This window comes from Melozone crissalis, unplaced genomic scaffold, assembly GCF_028551555.1.
Source record: "Melozone crissalis strain CALT ecotype California unplaced genomic scaffold, PUWL_Pcris_2 ptg000090l_1, whole genome shotgun sequence".
Lineage (NCBI taxonomy): Eukaryota > Metazoa > Chordata > Aves > Passeriformes > Passerellidae > Melozone > Melozone crissalis.
The window spans coordinates 1991289-2013286 of record NW_026535867.1 but is presented as its reverse complement, the minus strand read 5'-3'; the positions used below and the strand labels follow the sequence as shown (position 1 = coordinate 2013286).

Here is a 21998-nt window from a genome sequence, read left to right as displayed (position 1 = left end):
CGGTGCTCCCAATATTCCCGGTGTCCCCGGTGTTCCCAGTATCCCCGGTGTTCCCGGTATCCCCGGTGTTCCCGGTTTCCCCGGAGCCCCCTGTGCTCCCGAGCATCCCCCGTCCCGTCGGGCCGCACGCCGAATTCCGTGGGGGGGCGTGGCCAGTTGATGCCCCGCCCTCAGGACGCACCCATTGGTAGAAGGGCCGTGTGGCCACGCCCAGGGGCGGGGCCGGGGCGGGCGGGACGGCGCTGCCGGAGCGCGGGGCTGGGACGGAGCCGCGGCCGCGACCGGAGCCGGCACAGGGGGGACGGCGGGGACAGCGGGGACAGCGCCATGGCCCAGAAATACGACGTGGTCGTGATCGGGGCCGGTATCTCAGGTGGGTCGGGGGGAACGGAGCGGCCCCCGCCCGGCTCCCCGGGCATCCCGCCTGGAGCGCCCCCGGAGCGGCGCCGGGCGGTGCGCGGGGGCGATGGAAGCGCAGGGCCGGGACCCGGGGGATTCAGGGGCGCTCGGGGAGGGACAGGGACAATGATCCGTGTCGTGATCGCACAGAGCGCTGCTCCTCGCCTTGGTTCGCTCTTGTGCGGGTCGGGAGGGAGGCTGGAGGGAAAGTGACTTGGCAGTGCCTGCAGGTGGGGACCAGGCAGGGATACGGGGATGCGGGCTGGGACTGGTGCTTCCAGGCTGGGATTGATCCCGACAAAGGTGGTGTTTTGGCGTGGTTTATTCAGGTTGTCCGTGCAGCGGTGGCAGATGTTTTGTTTGGGAAACTGCTGCAGAATAAACATCTGGGAGTATCTCTGGGTTAGGTTCTGCTGCTGTGAGAAGAGCTGTTCTAGAGGCAGCCCGATTCCCCAAGTGCCATGGAGTCCTCGCACTTCACCAGGCAACACTTCCCAAAATACTCTTCAGATCTGCTTTCACACCAGCAGCTGCATCATGCTTAAAATCCCCGTTAATTGATTATTTTGATATTGCTTACAATGAGAATGTTGTTGTGTTGGAGAAAATTAGTGTTTATATTGTCCCTCAGGTCAATTTTGTGTGGGCAGGTTTGGCCAGATCTCAGTTTTCAGGCAGTCCTTCCTTCATTAATGATTCAAAAAAGTGAGTTTTGTGACTGTGTGACTTCAGTGATATTACAGCCATTATTGGTGTGGGTAAAGTTAGGTTTTATTGGTGTTGAGAAGGAGTCAGAGGCTTTCCTTTGGTGTAATCTGCAGTGAATTCATGCATAAAGTAGCAAATTGTTTATGCAATTATGTTATTTCCTCTACTAAAATAACAGTAATTGTTTAAATAATTATTTGTGGATATGTAAATAAGCAAATAATCTCTAGCATCACTAAACAGACAGGAAGAGTGTGGATCTAGATTTCCTTGCTTTTCAGTTTTACCAGACGTCTGGTAATTTTCCTGCTAGAATGAGACATTTGTTCTTCATCCTTAGGGTTCCTGCAAAATGCACAGAGTGTCCTTAGGGAATTACCACCCATTCTGTGTGCAGCTGATGGTGACATCCTCTTAATGTGGATTTTAGAGCTCTGACAAGCTCTTGTTCCCTTCAGGGTGCCTCATTCCTCCAGGTCCCCAACCTGTTGCAATGTTTCAGAAAATGCTTTCAGCATTTCTGAGTTACTTTGTGACACCTGTGCCTTGGACCAAAGCCTGGTGTGGGGATTGAAATGGAACCCAGCAGAAAATTTCACGGTGCTCACAGTCCCTGAAAAATTGTCAGTGGCATGAGGAGGACAAGTAAACATGTCACAGCACTCCTGGGGTACAGGAACATTTTTCATGCCAGTGGAAACCCCATGCCAGTGACACAGACATTGGTGTCTGCCTGTTAGGAATTAGAACAGGCATCATTTTAAGAAAACAGCCATTGAGAAATAGACAATAAATGCCTTATTTAATAATTAATCCATTTTTACTGTACACTGCCTTTCATAGCTGGGGGATTAAACTCTGATCAGCCTCTGGTCTGTTTTGCTTTTCTCACAGCTTCCCTGTTACTGCCATTCCTGCACCAATATGCCTACACCTCAGTTCTGCAAGAGGTTAGACAGTGCTGCTTTCTGGCCTTAAAAACAAAAAAAAGAAAAAGTAATCTGCATCTAGAGTTCTGCTTCTGGTGAAATACATAGTAAATCATGCTCCAGTATGGACAGGCTTTCCCCTCCATCTCTCTGATTCCAGTGTTGACTTGCTGAAATTGAATTTGCAGTTGACTCATCTGGTGAGATTTGTCTCCTGTCCTTCTGTTGTATTTTAAATACTCACTACCTGGTGCTTGCAGGAAGGGGTAGGAAACTCTGGGATGAACTAGTTCTTTACTACAAATGCATGAAATCTTTATGAGGTACAAACAAAGTGCTTGTTCTGTTAGGTGTGAACTTCCCAGCAGTGATGCTGTGGCTTTTTAAATTATTTGTCCAGTATTTGTGAAATGAAGCTCAAACCCTGACAGGCAGCTCTGGAGTTGTGGATTCCTGAAAGCAAAGCATGGTCCTGAGAGTGAATTCTGAACAGTGAATTTCTGAACGTGTTCTGCTCATCCCTGCTCCTGCCCTGTGCGTGCACACCACAGTGTGGAATTTCTGAACGTGTTCTGCTCATCCCTGCTCCTGCCCTGTGCGTGCACACCACAACGTGGCCATTCCGGGGACACAGAATCCCCTCTGCCTGTAGGGAGCTGCAGTCTGGGGGTGGAGGCAGCTTCTGCAAAGAGTGATTTGGGGTGAAAAACTGGATTTCTTCTTTTTGGAAGAAATCTCTGCTTGGGTGGCTTGTACCTTTGCGATTTTCCTGCTGTATCCCATGGAATCTCACTCAAAGTGTCCAGGCTGCATCAGCCAAGTGCCTTTGCACCCTGCAGAGAGGGAGCTGCAGAGGTTGGGATGGATTCCTCTTTCCACTTGGGCTTGCATGTTAAAATTGTGGATAGTGGCCAGTAAAAGCCTCAGGCACATGTTTGTGTCACTCTTAATAGATAATGTCCCCTGTAATACAGTTAATATTGATTACAGCATTTTATACCCAAGCATATTAAATAAACTGGTGCCTGAAGTTAAAGACTTTCCCCATACCCACAGGGAGTTTTTATATATATGGCTCAAATATTGCTCCCATTTTCTATTTATAGGGTTTTCTGCTGAACTGAAGAGTGCTGTTCTGGATTGATTTTGACATGATTGATTTTACTTGATTGTGTGTTTGTTGAAACCCAGCAAGCTGATGGCACAAAATGCTGTGAGGGGGGCCTGGGTGCTCAGTCACTCCTCAGGCACTGCTCATTAACAACGAGACAGCATTTAGTGCTCAGAGAATTTTGACAGAAACCTCAGATATTCAGCTTGTCACATCTGAGAATGACTTCTGTGACCTGTAATTTCTCAAAACTTTCTAACTGACCTGATTGGGGCATGTTTTCATATGGACAACACAATGTGCCATGTTGACTCCAAGGTTACCTCCCTGCCAAATTTCAAGTTGCTGCTGCAACTTCCAAAATAGGAATTAAAAAAAAAGCCTGATTTTTCAAAATCAAAGAGTATGTTTTCCCTAGACATTTAGAAATAGACAGTCAGTTTTGACCAAGATTTTCCAGCAGAAAAGAATCACAAAAAACCACACCCTGAAAAACACACCCTGAAAATTCAAGCTTAAATAGTTTCAAATTTGGGAAAAAAAAAATTAGCAAAATATGTTAACTTCTTTTCATGGGAATATATTCATGTGCCAGCCTCACCTCCTGTGGAAGCCAAGTTTATCAGAAGATTGCATGGAGAATTAATAATGTTTGTCTGCATAATGAAAACCAGAGAGGCAGCAGATATGGAGAAGTATGTCCTGAAGCAGAGAAGTCCAAACAATCTTGTATGCAAACGTGGTTTGGAAGAAATTTCAGCACATTGTGTTACAAATATAAAACACAAGAGAAAACCAGTCATAATTGAATCTTCCACTTAAGGCTATAATTCACTGACATGGATAGTTTTTGTTTCCACAGAGAAAGATGTTTGTGTTTATCTAGAAATGAGGAGATTGCCTGGTTCTACAAAATCAAAGCTGAGATTTCCCAGCCATGTGCAGGAAGCAGCACTGTTTTCTGCTGCACTTATGGAGGATTCCAAGGGCCAGAAATCGTAGGAAAAGCTGGGATGTAAAAATAGCAATGATTAGCCTTTATATAGAAATAAAACATATGATATATTATTAAGTCATCTTTGTTTTCCTCTCTGTATTGGCATCTCCAGCTCCACAGTGTGTGACTGACAGCCTCACCCCTCGAGCTACCTACGCCTTGGCTTTGGGCTCTGAGTGAGAGACTGAATAATGAGCAAATGCAGATTTTCCTCCTTGCCATCCTGGCAGCACAACTCCTGTTGTACACTGCCCTGTTTGTTTTGACAGCATGCCAAGCTGCTGGTGGGTGGTGGTGTCAGATAAACTGTCAAACACACACAGTTGTTGGTGGGAGATAGAATCAGTCTGACCTGTGTAAATCTGGAGTAGTTTTCAATAATTTTTTTTTCCCCCTGCTGTTACTTCTGTATTTACCTGGGATTTGACTTATAGGAATGTAATATTTGATTCATGAAATGTATTCTCTGATTATCACTTTGCATTTGCCCTGTGCTGGGTTCCAGCTACCTGGTTCCTTCCTTCCTTCTTTCTGGATCCAACCAGAAAGCTGATAATGTTGTAATTTCATAGCAGAGATTCCTAAAGACCATTTTAGGGGATGCAGAAATAAATAAGAATGTTTCTCAGAGCTCTGAGTTCCCAATGTACTCCTAGCAAGCTGACTGTCATTATGACAAAACTTTACAGCAGGAACAGAACTCCCAGAATCCCATACAAAGTGTAATGGATGCTTTATACAGTAATTGCAAATAAGCAGAAGTACCAATTTCCATTTGCCTCCTTCTTCATAATGTGTTCTGCTGTTTTGCTACTGAAATCTTGTGAGTGTTATTTGTCTCAACAAGCAAAAGAAATAGCCAAGTAGTTAGAACAGATCCCTAAAAATACCCTAACATAACAAAATCAGGCATGGGACAGACATTACGTCTTTTCTGGAAATGCCAGAACTGATGTTTTTGGTATTTGTCGTGATGATATTAATCATAAATTAGCAGCAACATTTTTTCACATTCTTTTTTAGTTGAAAGTCACCATTTAGGTAACAGGAATTTATTCTGCACAACACTGACTAAAAAAATTGTCAAAAGTCATAACATGTGTAATTACCTTGGTTGTTTCCATTACTAGGTGGGATCAAACTTTCATTATTTTAATGTCTAATTGGAGGAAAGATGCCTCATTTCCAACCCTGTGGCTTATATTCATTAACTTTTTCTGCCTTTGTTTTGAGGGAGGGCATTACTCTGGGGAAGGAAAGTTTACTGCAAGAAGCTGTGGACATGAAAAAATCTCAGTGGGTGTGTGTGGAGTGATTTCATCCTTGGAATAGAATTCCCTCCTCCTTCCCACTGCATTTCTGCTAACATTGTCCATGAGAAAGTGTCTTTGTGCCCTTCAGAACAAGGCTTGCCTCTGTAGGAAGTATTTACACAGTGATGCCATTGAGACCAGTAAGTGGCTTGGTCTCCTTTGGACAATGTACTTTGTAGTAGAAAATATTTATTCTCTTTTGCTTAAGATCTTTGCTGAATCAAGTGGATTTTTTTTCCTAAAAGGGAAAAAAATACTGATGAAAAAAGAGATTAAATAGATTTACCCGAAAAGGGCAAACTACATTAACTCAATCTCTCTCCAGTGCCAAGGATTCTACAAGAAGGGACATGAAAGAAAGTATGGCAAGGTAAAACATGGTTTCTGACAAGCAGAAAATTAGTGATGCTATGGTATTAGGAACACTGAATTAGACATAAATGTAGACTTGTGGTCCATACAGTGCATTCTTGCTCTTTTGTGTGGATTTAAGATGCTGCTACTGAATTAATAGCATTTATATTTTCAGTGGCAATTTAAAATCTTTAAATCCTTAGTCAGTGAAAGGAAAGTTCTTTCATTCTCAGCTTTCTGTGTGTTGTTGCCCATTAGTGGCTTCTCTGATCAAACTGATGTAATAACTGAGCACATTTTAATTGTATTTTAAAACTTAAATAAATGCCATGATGTACACAAAAATTCCAGTCAAAGAGTAATCAAGGTTGCAGGATGAGAATAAAGAGGTGAGGAAGGGAGATTTTACCCTATAGTGATGGCAGAAATGTTTTGAATCTCTCATTGACAGGTTCATTTTTACTTGCCAAAGGGATTTCTAGCTGGAAAAATGAGTGCTGATTTTAAGGTGATCATTGCCAGGTTTAATTACTCAATTGTATTTAGAAAAAGTTTGGGTTTCCATCAATGAAACAGTAAAAATAATCGCAGCATTAGAGTGCCGTTACACTGGAACTTTAATACTGATATGTTTCCAATTCTCTTCTTTTACTGATGTGTATTAGAAAAATTAGGAAAAAAGTCTTAAAATTATTTCCCCAGTCAAGATCAGAAAAATTTAGGGATTTTACAGGAAGATTCTTCCCCTTTTCCTCAATTAAATCTTGCTCGAACACTACAGTAATGAGTTAATAATCTTTCTCACAATGTGGCTTTCCCATGTACAGTAGGGTGGATTAATGAGGATTTTATGAAGGAATGTTCTGTATTTACAGAGCCTGGATTTTGAAAACTATAACTCTATACTGCTAGTATATACTCTATAGTGTTAGTATACAATCACTAGGATATTTCCAATAAAGTAACTTTTCAAAAACTCTCACTGTTAGTGCTGTAGAAATCATCTCTGCTCATATGCTCTGTATCAACCCCAGTATTGAGGCAACTTGGAATTGTTCTCATAAATCTTCACCTTTAAACACTTCCCTACAAAACAGAGAACCATTTTCCTTATTACAGAACTCCTCTGGAATCAAGTTCAAGTCTCTTCAGTCTCAGTGTTGTTCACTACCTATGGAGTTGAACTTTTTTTTCCTATGAAGTAGAGATGGGCTTTGTTGTATTACAAAATTCAGTATTGTTCAGTGTCCTTATGTTTCAGACATGGGGTGTGTCTTGTGGTCTGCAAGTTGGCATCAATTCATCTTAGTTTCTTTTTTTATTTTTTTCCCAGTATCTCCAGTGTTTTGATGCACTTCAAAGGGCTTTACTTGTGGTAGCATTATGGCAATTTTCTGGCATGAAAGCAGCCACAGTATGATCTGCAGCAGCAGCAATTCTGAGTTGTTAATAGCACTGCAGAATCAATAGGAACAGAGCTTTCCTGCCTGGCATCCTCAGAGGAGGGGAGCTGCTTGTGAGATTTCCATAGAAACCCTTGTGGAGGATGTCTGGCCTTGTTTGTTCTCGTTTTGCAATAAGTGAATTTCCAGAGCAGAATGAGCTGTGGTTTTGGCAGGCTCCTCCTGCCTTGCTGAGGCAAGTGCTGTATTTCTAATTCATGGAATTAGGGGATATCTGGAAGGAGTTTGTCCAGTGATTTGGGGTGGTTTCCAGCTTTCTCTCAGGGCTGCACTCAGGGCAGGTGGAGGTGACACAGTCACAGGCTGGGCTGTGACAGGGGTGTCTGCCCAGAGTCACAGCTGCAGACACTGGAGAATTGTCACTGCCTGGTCTGAGCACTGAGCCCAGGGCTCCATTTGGCCTGGAATAATGTGCCTGTGAGGAGTGGTTTGGATTGGAAGGGATCTTAAAGCCCATCTCATTCCATCCCCTGCCATGGGCAGGGGCATCTCCCACTAGACCAGGACTCCCAAAGCCCCATCCAGCCTGGCCTGGAGCACTTCCAGGGATGGGGGCATCCACAGCTTCTTCTCTGCTCCTTGAAGTTCATGATGTCCTCTGGGATGGAGATGATGTAGAGGAAGTGGGAGGATGGCTCCATGCAGCCTGAGGGGAGCTGAGCAGGCAGGGATGAGGCAAGGAGCAGGAAGGGAGAAGGTTTCATTCCTTCCTCTCTCATTCTTACCCCATCAATCAATCAATCGATCAATCAATCAATCAATCAATCACTCTCTGCTGTCCAGTCCTGTTCAGGATACTGGAACAGCAACAAAAGTCTTGAAAACTCAAGTTATGGAGAAGTTGAAGGGTAAATGTGCACTCAATTTAGAGGTTAATTGTGTATAAAAAGGACAGAGGCTTCATGACCTGTGGGGTGCTTCAGATGAACCTGTGGAAGCACCTGGACCTGGTGCACTTGAGTCTGACCTGGATGGAGCTAAAGTGGTGGGTCCAACAGACAGAGATAGAGACAGACATGGAGATGCTGTGTGTGGGTGTTGTTCCTGCCCTTCTGTTTTGAGAGAAAATAGTTTCCATGCTTTGAGCAAGTAAATGTGTAGTAGCAATCTTAAATAAACATATTTTGTATTGTTTATACTTGTGAGTCATGCCCTCTCCTAGTTCCCAGTAAGGCATTTCTGTCTCAGTTTATTTCTTGCTGTTTCCCAGTTTATGAAACTTCAAAACCTTTTTCTTTTTTGGGACCAGTTTTTCAGATGACCTTTGGGTTAACAGTAATGAAACTTCACCACCTGTAAGCCTGGAGAACAAGTGCAGTTTAACAGGCAAACAAGCTAGAGAACCTCAGTCACATACAGCATGTTCTTCATTCCTTAGCAGCCCTTCTTTATTTGGATACATCCCATAATTAAGCTGTAATCCAGTAGTGAGCTTAACTTCCAACTCAGTCCAGTGTAACCATTATTCTTCTTAAACAACTGTGGCAGGAATAGAGCTCTTGTGTTCAGTATGAAATTATGGTCTTAGGCACCAAAGATTGCATTTAATTTTTTTTCATACCTAGGCCGGATTTTGGCTTCATGTTCAATTTTTTCAAGGCATGTATATCTACAGTAAACTTTCTTACAAAAGAATTACCCACTCATGTCTGAGTGTCCAGTGGTATTTATACAGAATAGAGAATTCAACGTTTTATTTTATACACTGTGGTATGACAAAACCTGCTTATCTCTTAAAATCTCATTTTTCTGCATATAAAAAAATTATGTATTTGTAAGAAAATATTGCATTTTGTGGTTTCAACATCATGGATTTGTGTCTTCTGCATTTATGTTGGGAAGGAAGAGAAACCATCACTCAATGATTAAAGAATTAGCTAGAAAACAATTGTTTCTAGAGTTTCATGGAGGGAAAAAAAAAATCACAAATAAATTAGATCAATTTGTAATATACCCACTCCACAGAAAAATGGCTTACAACTAAAAAAAATAGAATATTAAATAGATGGAAGAATTAATAAGTGTACTTCTGCTCCAGCAGCAATCTGAAGAATATGGTGCAAGGGTGTAAAGTTACTTTTAGATGAGTATGAAAATTATATATATAATTTCTGCCTATGCAAGACATTTGAACTTCCTCAGTTCTGGTTTGCAGTGAATGATGTTCCACTTTCCCATTAAATATTCTATGAATAGCAGTTTATGGTCAATTCTGCATTGCCCTTAGAATAAAGGAGTACATTTAACTCTTCCCAGAATGTTTCCTCTCCCCTGGTCTTTCCAGACATGCCTTCTTTGTAAGGCTCACAAAAAGTTGATTTTAATCACATTTCAAGGTAGTGTAATAAACATGAGGGTAATACTGTTACTCCTGCCTGCAGGATATCTTGGGAGTGCTGATCAATAGGGCTGCCTTTCGTGTACCTAAGGAGGGGAAGCAACTCCCAAGAAACAATGCTTCAGTGCCAAATTGGCCTGCAGGGCAGTGGCATAATCTGATTTCACCAACTCATGATTGCTTTTTACAATTTCAGCTCCCATCTGTCAGGAGCAGAGAGGTCTCCTGTCCTATTGAATTTTCAGTTGTCTCTAGTGGCTCCATCACAAAGTCCCATAATTAGATGATTTTTGCTGAGACCATAATTCCACTTATAAAGCATCTGCATGCAGCCTGTTTGATTGTCATGGTCAAACTCCATTGCTGAAAATGAATCCTGACAAGTGAAGCAGACTTTCCTCTGCATGTGAATGAGGCCAAGGGACAGCAGAGGAGCAGAGCTGATGTGGGAGAGGAGCATTTTTGATGTCACTGCAGCACTGCAAGGCCCCCAAGCTGGGTTCTGCCTTTCCATAGGCTGCACAAATGGAGAGTAGGATGTGTGTCTGCCCCTTAATAATTGAAATTTTGCTGGTTTTAAAAGGCCAGGAAACTTCAGTCTGTGAGTGGTTATAACATGCAACTAAGCAGCACCCACATGCTTTCTGTGGTGAGATACCATGCAAGGCTCCTAGCTTCTCTCAGGGATTTTTGAGAACAATCCATTGAAATGTCTGACCTTGAAGCTTTAGTTCAGTTTTTGACCATGAATGTGGTTGATTGCTGCCACTGGCTTTAATGCACTTTCTCTTTTTTTGCCAGGTTTGTCAGCTGCCAAATTGCTGTCAGAGGCTGGGGTCAGCGTGGTGGTCCTTGAGGCCCGGGACAGAGTGGGAGGAAGGACATTCACCATCAGGGTAAGTGCTCCATGAGGTGTGAACTCCCTTTTGTGCTGTTCTGCAATGGGACAGATGTCACTCCTGTTATTTTGACCCAGGGAACTGCAATTATTTTGATCCAGGGAACTGCAGCTTCAGCTCAATCCCTCAGAAGGTGACAGAGCAACTAATCCAAAAGCCATCAGTCAGCATGTGTTCACCAAGAAGAATCCCTGCTTGGCCAACCTGACAGCCTTCTAAGGTGCAGTGACTGGCTTAGTAGACGAGGGAAAAATGAATATTGTCTACCTAGTCTTCAATAATGTGTTGAAAAGCATCATCTGGGACCAGGAGTGTCAGAGCATTTCCCCCTTGCATACTGTAACAGGCATGATAGCTTAGAGCTCTATAAGAAGCAGCCTGAGCAGGACCAGACATCATTATGGCTCAGACATATGTTTGAAAATGTCTTAAAATTATCTGAAATAACACTCCTGCTTCTAAAAATGAAATGCATCTTGATTTCCATTAGAAAAATAAAGGAAAGAAATGAAGAGTCACTTGTGGCACAGGATAATGTAATTCAGACATTACCTCTGCTTCCCACCCTGGAACTGAGAGAGGTGCAAATTTTGTCAGGTGCCATTGCTGGGGAACCAGAGATAAACAGTGGTGTTCCAGCAGAAATCATTGTGTGTGAAACATGGAGCATAAACACCATCCTTCTGTGACACTGAGAGTGCCAGGCTGAAAATACTCACTCTAAAGTGTTCAAGAGTTACTGTCTTGGGAGATCAGCCTGCTGTGATAGTGTGCATCCCTGAAACCTTCTGCTTTCTTCCCACTTCCCAACTGTGTGCTGAGGGGTGCATGGAGCACCTTTCAGGGCAGGCATGGCTGGGGGTCCCTGCCCAGACAGGCTGGAGCCAAGGGGAGCAGAGCTGGAAAGGAGATTTAATCTCCTGGAAAGCTGCAGTGCAGTGCTCAGCACCTGCAGCACCAAGTCTAAGCAGGTATCTAGAGAGAGAAAACAAGCCTTGATGCTGGAGGTGGTTTCAGCTGCAGAAATGTTTTGCAATTACCAGAAAAGTAATGTGAATTTCTTGAACATCTCCAGGGGTGGTGACTCCAGCCCCTCCCTGTGCAGCCCATTCCCATGCTTAACAACCTTTCCCATGGACAAATCCATTCAGTATGGAATAATTCTTTCTGCTTCTAGATGTTTGTATTGAGGAGCTTCCTGCACAGCTTCTGATTCCTGTATTCTTTGTTCCCAGAATGATAAAGTGAATTATGTCGATGTTGGTGGATCTTATGTGGGACCTACCCAAAACCGGATTCTGCGACTGGCAAAAGAGCTGGGGGTGGAGAACTATAAAGTGTATGTTGAGGGCCACATGTTCCAGTACAAAGGGGTAAGTGTTGCATATTGCAAATATTGTAAGTATATTGCATTTCCATGCTGAGGTACCCAAAGGTGGCACTGAAACTTGGAAATTACTGACAGTCATCAAAAGGGTTTCATTTAAAACTCACCCTTAGTAATCCAGACAGCACCTGCTTGAAGTGGTGTTATTCTGTTTTAATTCGTTGGGAGTGTGACAAATGGTTCTTTTTTTTTTTTTTTTTAAGCTTTTCAAAAAATGCAGCTGACAGCAGCTAAGATACCTGGGATGCATATGGCATATTGTCTTTGAACACACCCTCTTTGAACAAAACTTCCAAAGAAGTTTTGCCTGAAATTCAGGAAATACTTGTTCAGAAAAAAACCCCAAATTTAAATTTAAAAAATAATAATATTGATGGATAGTATTGAATGAGGATACTGGACAACTGTGTTATGGAACCAGCCTGGGAGTAGGATAATATATTTTGCTCACATGACTAGATTCACATGAGATCTCTGCCAGCCCCATAGAGTGGGATTCATCTCACAAATGGGTGTTTGGAACTTAATCATCCAATCTGAGACTCTGACCTTCGTTCTCTAGCTAATGGTGACACACAAGCCCTTTTCAAGAGTCACCAAAATGTCACCTCTGAGGTGTGGGGCAGCAGGAGTCCAGGTGGCCACTCTTGAGCAAGTCCTGGTGTGGCTAAAGTGAACAGCAATGAAACTTGTCCTCAGAGCAGATTTCCTGCCTTTGTTCCAGATCTTTAGCCCACTGATTTTTTTTGCACAGGTCCTACCCAGAACCCAGGACCTGCTGCCAAAACCAGTGCAGGGTGAGAGCAGCAGGGAGAAGGACAAAGAAAAGCCTAAGATTCATAGGTGTGAGATGTGACTGTCTGTATCCATAACTCAAAGTATTATTTTAATTTGCAAACACCATCATTTTCAATTTCTTAAAAAATATTCTTTAGTTTTGGCACTTAACAGACTCTGGCAGAACCAGACTTGAAGCCTGTATGAGTCACAGTTGACATACTTGATACAGACAAGCCATCCTATGTGATGGATCCTTAATTGGTTTCATTTCTATTACCTTCCCATTTCCTTTCCCTAAGAATTAGAGCAATGTGTTCACGCTGCAAAGTTTTACCATCTGGTTCTGCAAGCACTCCTTATTGGGCAGATTGATACCATGCTCATAAACCAGGCACATCTTAAACGATTGCTCAGCCACTCCATAATGCTAAAAAACTGACTTGTCACCCCCTCATGCAAAATTGATGTAATTCCACAGCAAGAGGGATGGGCTGGTTTGTACCAGCAGAATGTTTGTCCCACTCTAATTTAAGCTCAGGCATGAATATCTCAGCATCCTAAAAGACACTTATCTTGTTTATGTTAAATAAAAGGCTCTAATGGGTCACATTACTTCGAGCCCTTAATCCATTTTGACACCAAAGCTGCAGCTTTTTATTGTCCCGCATTGCATTATGCACGTCCCTGCTAATGACCATGTAATTTTGTATGTTTTCTTTGAAGTGAAAGCATATTTCTAAGTAAGAGGCAGCATTGTGAGCTATTCAGCTGGATCACAGGCTGTGGATCAATTCTGGATTTGTCATCATGGTCCTGCTGAGCTAATCAGGGTCCCAAGGGAGCTGTAATTGTTGGACATGGGTGACAGCAAAGGGGCTTTAAGGTATCCCAGATTTCAGCACTGGATGAATAATAATGATGCTTTTCTTCCTGTAGGTCTCATTTCTGCCACATCCTCTTCCCATGAATTGTAGCCCTTTAATTTTCTTTTCCTAAGGTTTTGCACAGCTTTTTCTTCTTTCTTTTTCCTTGAGACATTGTGCAGCCACCGTGCCCTTTGATTTAGGGATGTGTTGTTGAACCCTCTCTCATATCCCCCTTCTAGAAGAAGCTTTTTAAGCTCCATCTGTGCTGTTCTGGCTGTTGGCTGGGCTGCTCAGTGCCCAGGGCTCTTTACCTGCCTCTCTTTTACCTGCCTGCTGCACTCTGCTGCCAGGCTGGATGCTGAGGTGCAGGTGGGGGTTTGTGCTCCCCCAGCTGCAGATGCACCCCTCACATTCCTTAAAGATGCTCCAGGAGCACAAGCACAAATCCCACAATACCACACAGTACCAAGTGGTATTTCCTAGATGGCAGAAAGTGTTAGCAAAGAGATTATTTGATATTAAAGGATCATCTCAAACAGAAATTAAATATTAATCTGAAGTGTGGATGTTTTCAGCTTCTTGGGCTGATGCACCATCATTCATCCATGGGCCACCTGCAGACCTTGGAAGGTTTGATTAAATCTTCTCCCCTTGCGTCTCAGCTCTCTGGTGTTTGCCTGGTGGCTGTCCAGGAGTGTGGAGCCAGGGCCAGACAGGAAGGTCTCCTGCCAAGAGCTTTCTCCAGAGCCTGCAGTGCTGTGTGGTTTTGTCAGAGGGGAGAGGAAGTTTTGAGCAATGACTAAGCACAGCTTTAGCTGTGCTTGTGACATCTGTATGTAATCTCCAGCAGCCTTGGATTAAGAGATTTTTGGTCTTCTCTTTACCTTAACAATCAGTCAGTTTAGCTTGGCTTTTTGTGGAGATTTCCAGGATACTGCTTGGATTGAGCTGGGAGAAAGTGGGAAAATTATTTATCCGAGCAGCGGAAGCAGCCAAGAGAAAGTGAAGATCCCCAGAGGGATTTAATGAGATTCTCTTCTGTGACAGGAATTTTTCCCATATCTGTGTGGAAAAATTCCACATACTGCAAGCTTTAATAACCAATTTGCTTCATTGGTGCAGGTTTCCTTTGTAGTTACATTTTCTTTGAAAATCCAAATATGTAACTATTGATGATTATTATTATTTTCTTTTTCTTTCTTTCTTTCTTTCTTTCTTTCTTTCTTTCTTTCTTTCTTTCTTTCTTTCTTTCTTTCTTTCTTTCTTTTCTTTTCTTTTCTTTTCTTTTCTTTCTTTCTTTCTTTCTTTCTTTCTTTCTTTCTTTCTTTCTTTCTTTCTTTCTTTCTTTCCCATCAGTTAGCATGGTTACATGGACTCCTTTAATGCCAGTCAGGAATTTTTTTTTGGTGTCCTGTCCTTGTAAATCTGTAATTTAAAAACTTAAGTGTTTGTTATGAGCTCTTTCCAGCTAAATTTCTCTGTGGCTACTGTCCCATAGTTCATCAAGAATGCTTTTGGACTGAGAAAGGGCAGATGTGTTGGATTGTCCCTTCCCTGAGCTGGCAGACAGCTTTTTGTTTTAACAGAGGTCCTTGAAGCTCTGTTTTCACCTTTTTTAGTAGAAGGTCCTAAAAAGTAAAGGCACTGGGCCTTGCTGTGGTATTAACCCTCTCTATAACTGCATTCCTCCAATATCTGGTAGCAGCACACGCCCTATACAATATTACTTTAAAAAGAATTACAATTTTATATAATCAAAATTATATAAAATTACTTAATAAAGAATTATGTACTTAATACATAATTACTTAATACATACATACATACATGTACTTAATACATATTACTTAATAAAGTAATATGTAGATATTAATATTACTTAATAAAGAATTATGATTTTCAGAGGAGGTAACTTGATAAAATATGAGAATTTCCATACAGTGCTTCAGATTAGCCCTGTAGTCTCTCTTTCCTTCACCCTGCCTTTAGATGAAGAGCTCAGGGTGCAGTAGTGGCTCTGTGACTGAGACTCTGCCCATCAGCCCAAACTTGCTGTTCAGACAGGGGTCAGACAGCCCCAGGGCAGCCCTGCTCCCAGGGCTAGACCTGCTGGAAGGAAGGATTCTCTCCTGATGGATCACACCCTGGGGAGCTGCTGCACTGTGCTGGGCACAGCCCAGGCAATCACAGCCCCTGCTCTGGGTGTGGGGGATGCTCCTCCTGTGCTTCCTGATGTGTGCCCTGCCCCTGGCACAGCAGGCAGGAGACAGACTTGCCTTTCTCTTTGTGTGGCAAAATTGTCTGCTCTTCTGGCACAATCTGAGACTTGGGGTGGTGGCACAGCTTGGGGTTAATTCCTGTAGTTTTGGCTGCAAGCCCCAGCATAGCCCTGGGCAGGGAAGGGACCTTGCAGAGCTCATCTCTCACTGCCTTTCTAACCACTGAGGGAAGGTGCTTGAGGATCTTGTTTCCTTTGGATTGGTGTGGGGTAACTAATCCAAGCAGGCAGCAGGACTCAGATCTGAGGCCTGCAGGAAACCACTTGACATGGCAGGAAATGAAAAAAAAAGAGTTAGATAAACTCAGTGGGTCACTCAGGCAGCCATGTGTTAGCACGGGAGCTAAGCCAGTAGGTTATTTGCTTTTCAGTTAAGAAAACAGTAGTCCTGAAAATAATACATCCAGAACACTATAAACTTGTTTAAAAATGGAATATTGCAAGGCCTCCCCTGTTTGCAGTGAGCTCCTCTGTGAAACTGGCAGCCAGGGCTCTTCTGCTACCAGGGAGACAATATTAAAACCAAATTAATAACTTACCAGCCCAGCTCACTGGGGCTGGATTTGCTCCCTGCTGTGGAGATACTTGTGCCAGAGAGAAAGCTGGAGAACTGATGTGTCTGAGGCTGTTGGGGAATGGGAATTTCTTGCCTGGAATTTGCTAGAGTTGGCTGTCCTCTGCTCCCATCTCTGATAGGTACAGCCCCACCACACAAGGGTCACTGTGTCTGGGAACTATTTCAGCCTCTCTGAATTCAGCCTTAGCCTCTCCCAGGTCTGTTAGCACTGTTGTGTTTTTCCAGCTTTTCTTGCCATTGGGCTCCAGTCTTACTGAAGTTGTGGGTTTTTTGCATGCAGAAGAGAACAAAAAGTCTAAAGTAACACAACTCTAGACTTTTTTAGTTATCATTTGGCATTTTATATTTCTCAGGAGGTAAAACATGTATTCCCATTGATCTCCTTGGGCTATGCCATTAACCAAATATGTTTTAAGCTGAGCAAGCTAAGGATAGGAGAGCTGTTTGCAAGGTACATCACTCTGTACAAGCACAGTCACTCATCAGAAAGAGTTTTGGAAAGAGATTTTCACTGAACAGTGAAAAACTGGGAACTTTTTGCTGCTATTCCTGATGAGAACAAGCTTATCTTTTCCCTTTGCCCCCCTGCAGTATCAACAGGACAGAAGGGCAGAGATAACTTCCCCTCACCCTGATTTGGGTGGCCTGGCAGCATTGCACCCCATCTCTGCTGAAGGGCAGAATTATTGGGGTTAAAGCATGTCAAGGAAGGAATGTCAAACACAGGTGGGTGGCACCTGTGTTCCCAACCAGAAAAAAAAAGACTAGCAATAAATGAATTTTGAGAAGCAGTGTTTGATGATCTTTTAGAAAAGCAAAATGTTGTGCAATAAGAATAAAATGATTATTAGTGTGTTACTGCTTGGTGTCAGTATTTCCTAGTTTGATACAGCTTTAGTTCATGACAGTAAAAGCTGTAGGATGCAGTATATCCCTTTGCATGCACTGTTTGGCCCTCTTTTCTGTGGCTGAACACAGTGCTGCAGCCTGGCAGTGAGAAATTGTCCTCAAGGGAAAGGAAGAGCCAGTGTCTTTGGAGGATTCCCTGCTCACAGGAAGGAGCATTTACTCCACTCTTGCCATGGCAGAAGTGTTTTGCATGCAGGTGTGCACCTGGAAAAGCCTCCCCCTGCCACCTTCCTTCAGTGTAAGTCTGAAAAAGAACAAAATAGGCATAAAAGAGAGAAAAAAGTATGTGGTACGTGGCATTCACAGTCTCTGAAAAAATCCCTTTGCCCAGGGTTTTTCTCCTGGGAAGCTGAGATGCCTCAGAGAAAAGGAAAACAATTCTTATCTCATTTGCTTCTCCTGTGTTGTGCTCATGTGTGGAATGTGTTTGGAGATTGTTTACCCACAGGTGATTGTTCCATTGGATTCTGCTGTGAGTTGTTTTCACTCTCTGGCCAATCAGGGCCAAGCTGTGTCAAGACTCTGGAAAGAGTCACAAGTTTTCATTATTATCTTTTTAGCATTTAGTAAGTATCCTGTCTGTAATCTTTAGTATAGTATAGTATTCTTTAATATAATATACTATCATAAAGTAATAAATTAGCCTTCTGAGACCATGGAGTCAGATGCATCATTCCTCCCTGCCATGGAGATCCCTGCAAATACAATAGTGCTACACAAGATTGAGATTACATACCCAGAAATCCAGAGGTAACAACCCACTTCCTGGTGACTTGAAAGCACAACATTTGTTGGAAATTAAAAAAAAAAAAAAAAAAAAAAAAAAAACCCAACAAAAAACACCTTAAAACATTAAACTTGTGGATCTCAGGCTGAACTATTTACTGAGATCACCAGCTGGTGCTTTGCTTGGCCCAGAGCAGAAATTGCAGAGTCTGGATGGAACAGGAGAGTGGCTTTGCTGCTGCTCTCACTGGAGATGGTGAGGAGGAACAGCACAGAGTGACCTGGGGCACTGCTGGAGCCCTGCTCTGAGGAGACAGCACCAGGCAGTGTCAGCCAGGGCTTGCTGTGCTCCCTCACCCCCAACATTTGCCTCCCTTACTGTACCTATCCTGGGGCTGACAAAAGTCCACCAAAGTGTAGGAATTTCAGTATTTTACTGCTTTTGGCAAGTCTGAAAGCTCACTATGATCACTGAGTTTTCCTTTGCACCCTTTATCTTTGTTATGGTCTTTGCAGAGAAAGATGGTCTGCAGAATATCAGAAACCCAAATGTATTTACACACAAATACACGATTATCAGTGGGGAAGATCAACCCATTCTCTCTCAGCAAGTGTGAGGAAGGTGTGTTTGGCTCCTGCTTTGTGTCTCTGTCCCTGGATCCCCATTTTTTGCATTTGAATCACTGCAGCCTCTCTTGATCTGTGATTCCCACCTGCCAGGTGTGATGGGCTCCATGGCACTGAAAAGCAAGTTGCAAATTGGTTCAGCTCCACAGCTCCTGCCTGTCAGGGTCAGAGTGTTCCCTGCATCCTCACACCAACTTCTGGCACAGCTGGAAGGGCAGGGAACAGAGAGGTCTGGTGAGAAATTCACCACTGACTTACCTGGGGGAAAGTTCAGAGCAAATTAATGAAATGTTACCTGCTCATCCAGCCCTGTTTCAGATTAAAGTTATCACAAAGAAGCAGCTGCTGCTAGATTGTTTCTCTTATCATTATATCACAGGATTACCTGAAACAGTTTCAGATAATAACAGTTTCAGCCAGCGCTGCAACTCTGTGTCACACACATTTTAAAAACTGACACCACTTTTGCAAGTGTACAATATTTTTCTTCCTGCAGCCAAAAACTTCCCGTTCAGACCTTTTTTTATAGGCTAGGTTTCTTCCATGGAACAATAAGGAGGTATGTTTGCTTTTAAAGTGAGTTGTACCATAAAGGTGCTTAAATGGTTTGAAATGCATTCAATTTTAGACCCACACAAATTTCAGGATGCACATTTCAGCAGCAGGCAAATAAAAGATTCATTTAAATGTAATAATGAAGGATGCTTAGGAACAAGGAATGTTACCTCTCTGGCCATGGTTTGAGTATCCTTAGCCCAGAATTTGACAATCTGCTCAGACCAAATGTACCCCTCCCCACCCCTTCAGAACAAATAGATAAAGATATTATTTAAATAGATAAATAGAAAAAGGTATTATTGTCCTATTTAATGTGAGTCCAGCTGGTTTTATCCCTCCTGTTTAGCAACATGCATTGCATTGCTTGCATTCATATGCAGGATAAAAAAAAAAAAGGAAAAACCCAGCCAGGTCTTTTGGGCAAAAAGGCCAAATGTGATGACTCTGAGAATTTTGTGTTCTTGAGTAATGAAGATCTGCTCTGTTGTATTTCAGCTGTCTGTGGTTTTATGTGCATTTCAGGGAAAGTCACGAAATTTCAAGGACATTTGCCCTTCAACATGGAATCCCTTGGTTTTTCTGGATTACAATAACTTCTGGAGAACCATGGACAAGATGGGAAAAGAGGTAGGCTGTCAAAATTCAGTGTTTCCTACAATGCTCCATGAATAAATTGTGTTTGATTTTGTTTTGTTTCTGGCAGGGTTTTTTATTGCTTCTTTAATGTATTTAAAAAAAAAAAACAACACAACAACAGAACAAAACAGAAAGGAAGCATCCATCAGAAAGATTTCTGTATTGCCCAGGAGCTGTCAGAAATAATAGGTTTTCCTCACTGAGAGTAGGGTTGACTTGTAAAGGCCCCTTCCAACCCAAACTATTCTATGATTCTGTGAGAGGAGACAAAAAGATCTGGAGGTGTCTAAGATATCTGAAAAAATGAGGTTGAACTCAGTGTGAATATTTTCTCATGACAGAAAAAAATATTCCATGAGCTGGGAGATTAGAAGGGCTTTTTCCCCCTTCCCTCATGGCAGCATTTTGAGTAAAGATGATTTTTTTGTTTTTGTAGCTGCCTAAGCTGGGCTCCAGTTTGACTCCAGTGTAACTTTATATTTAAAGTTCAAAATATAAGCAGTACAACTGCAGCCCTGGAGCATTATACTCTCTTTCAAATATTCATCAGTTTCCATAGAATGTAGCAACAAACCAAGGCCTTTACCTTAACAGAATCTTCAAGCAAAACTCACTGTGCTCTTGCAAATTCCACTGGTTTTATGTGGTTTTGCAGGATCAAAATTATGTATTATAGTACATATTTTTTTGTCAGTAGTACATTTTTTAAAGATTTAGAGATATGGTGGTATCCTCCACATCACGTTACTTACATGCAAAGAATTATTATTACGAATTTAACTGCCTAAAATATTTCAAAAATAACTAGACATTTTTTTCTTACTCTGCAATTAGCAGAGAGACATAGGGGCCTTTGGATATTCATGTTGGAACTGACTGGAAAAAGAACTTTCCCCTCAATTTCTAGAGGACACCAAGGCAACTAAATTGGAATTGCTTCTGGACAGCTAAAAGGCAGATGAGTCCCAACACAAGGATATGGGGGTTCACTGCTCAGCCAAAGACAGATTTGGTGGTTGTGGTACAATTCCTGCCCAAAGGTGTGAATGGAAACTCTTCCATTTAGTGAATTTGTTCCAAATTTATATCCATGTGCAGGGGCAAAAAGTAACTCCTGGCCAACAAATCAATTAAGTCTGTGCTACTATCTAGCACAGCAGGCAATGGTGAAGCACTGAATCATTCCTGGGATATTTCACCTCTGTCTCCAGATTCCTGTTGATGCACCATGGGATGCTCCACATGCTGAAGAATGGGACAAAATGACCATGAAAGAGCTGATAAATAAGATTTGCTGGACCAAGTATGTAAATCCTTACCTGCTTTGAAATTCCAGCTGTGGAATGATTGCGGCTTTTTGGGCAGGGTCTGTGATACAGCTGAGGACAGATCAGGAGGAGTTTGAATGGGCTTTGGCTGGCTGGCAGGTGGCATCAGAGGTGCTGGCGGAGCCTGGGGTTTGCTTCAGCAGGTCCCTGCACACAGCAGTGGTGGTGAGGGCTCTTCCCACCATCCTTCCACTTCCAACCATTGGATCATTGAACTCCGGCCAACTCTCCTGTGGCTCTCTGCCTTACAGTGCAGTTTCCCATGAGACACTGACATTGAGGGCCTTGAGGAGGATGGAATCTTCCCTTCCAAATTCCAGGGCTGCAATTCTGTTGTTTGCTGTACTCCTCTCAGGATCTTCAACTCCACAATCTCATGGCCTCTGCGGCCAAGGCTGCCCCTCACCTTTGCATCCTCCCACAGCTCCTCCTTGTTTGTGAGTAACAGATCCAACAGAACATCTACAATAGTTGGTAGGAGGAGGGCTCAAGGTCTTTTATCATCTATAGAATGACCAGTGTGGAAACCCAGAGCACTGGGAATATTTCTCTGTCTGCTTTGGGGTGCCCTGACACCCAGGGGAGCACTGACTCTGACCGTCATTCATGGAGAAAGTTTCCTAGACTTCGAGATGGACTGGAATCCACAAAAGTGGGAAATAGATTATAGAGAGCAGTGTAGGTGTATCACTTGGTGAGAAATTGAGGTTTTGGGGTTTTTAGTATGTTGTGGATGGAAGCAAGATGGAGGGCACAGGGTGTTGTCCTGGGTTTCTTCTTCATGCTTCTTCTTCCTTCTTCTCCATGGGTTTGGG

The 21998-nt window shown here is 42.7% G+C and overlaps 1 protein-coding gene across 1 annotated transcript in view; it reads left to right on the top strand.

The window, feature by feature from the left end:
- Nucleotides 1-279: 279 nt before the first annotated feature.
- The window catches only part of LOC128947125 (amine oxidase [flavin-containing] A-like), a 35263-nt gene continuing 13544 nt past the window's right edge, over nucleotides 280-21998 (top strand). The window contains exons 1-5 of the mRNA XM_054291271.1: nucleotides 280-373; nucleotides 10414-10508; nucleotides 11747-11884; nucleotides 19742-19846; nucleotides 21067-21158. Of these exons, the coding sequence (XP_054147246.1) occupies nucleotides 328-373; nucleotides 10414-10508; nucleotides 11747-11884; nucleotides 19742-19846; nucleotides 21067-21158 (476 nt within the window). The 5' untranslated portion in view covers nucleotides 280-327. The remainder of the gene's footprint in view (nucleotides 374-10413; nucleotides 10509-11746; nucleotides 11885-19741; nucleotides 19847-21066; nucleotides 21159-21998) is intronic.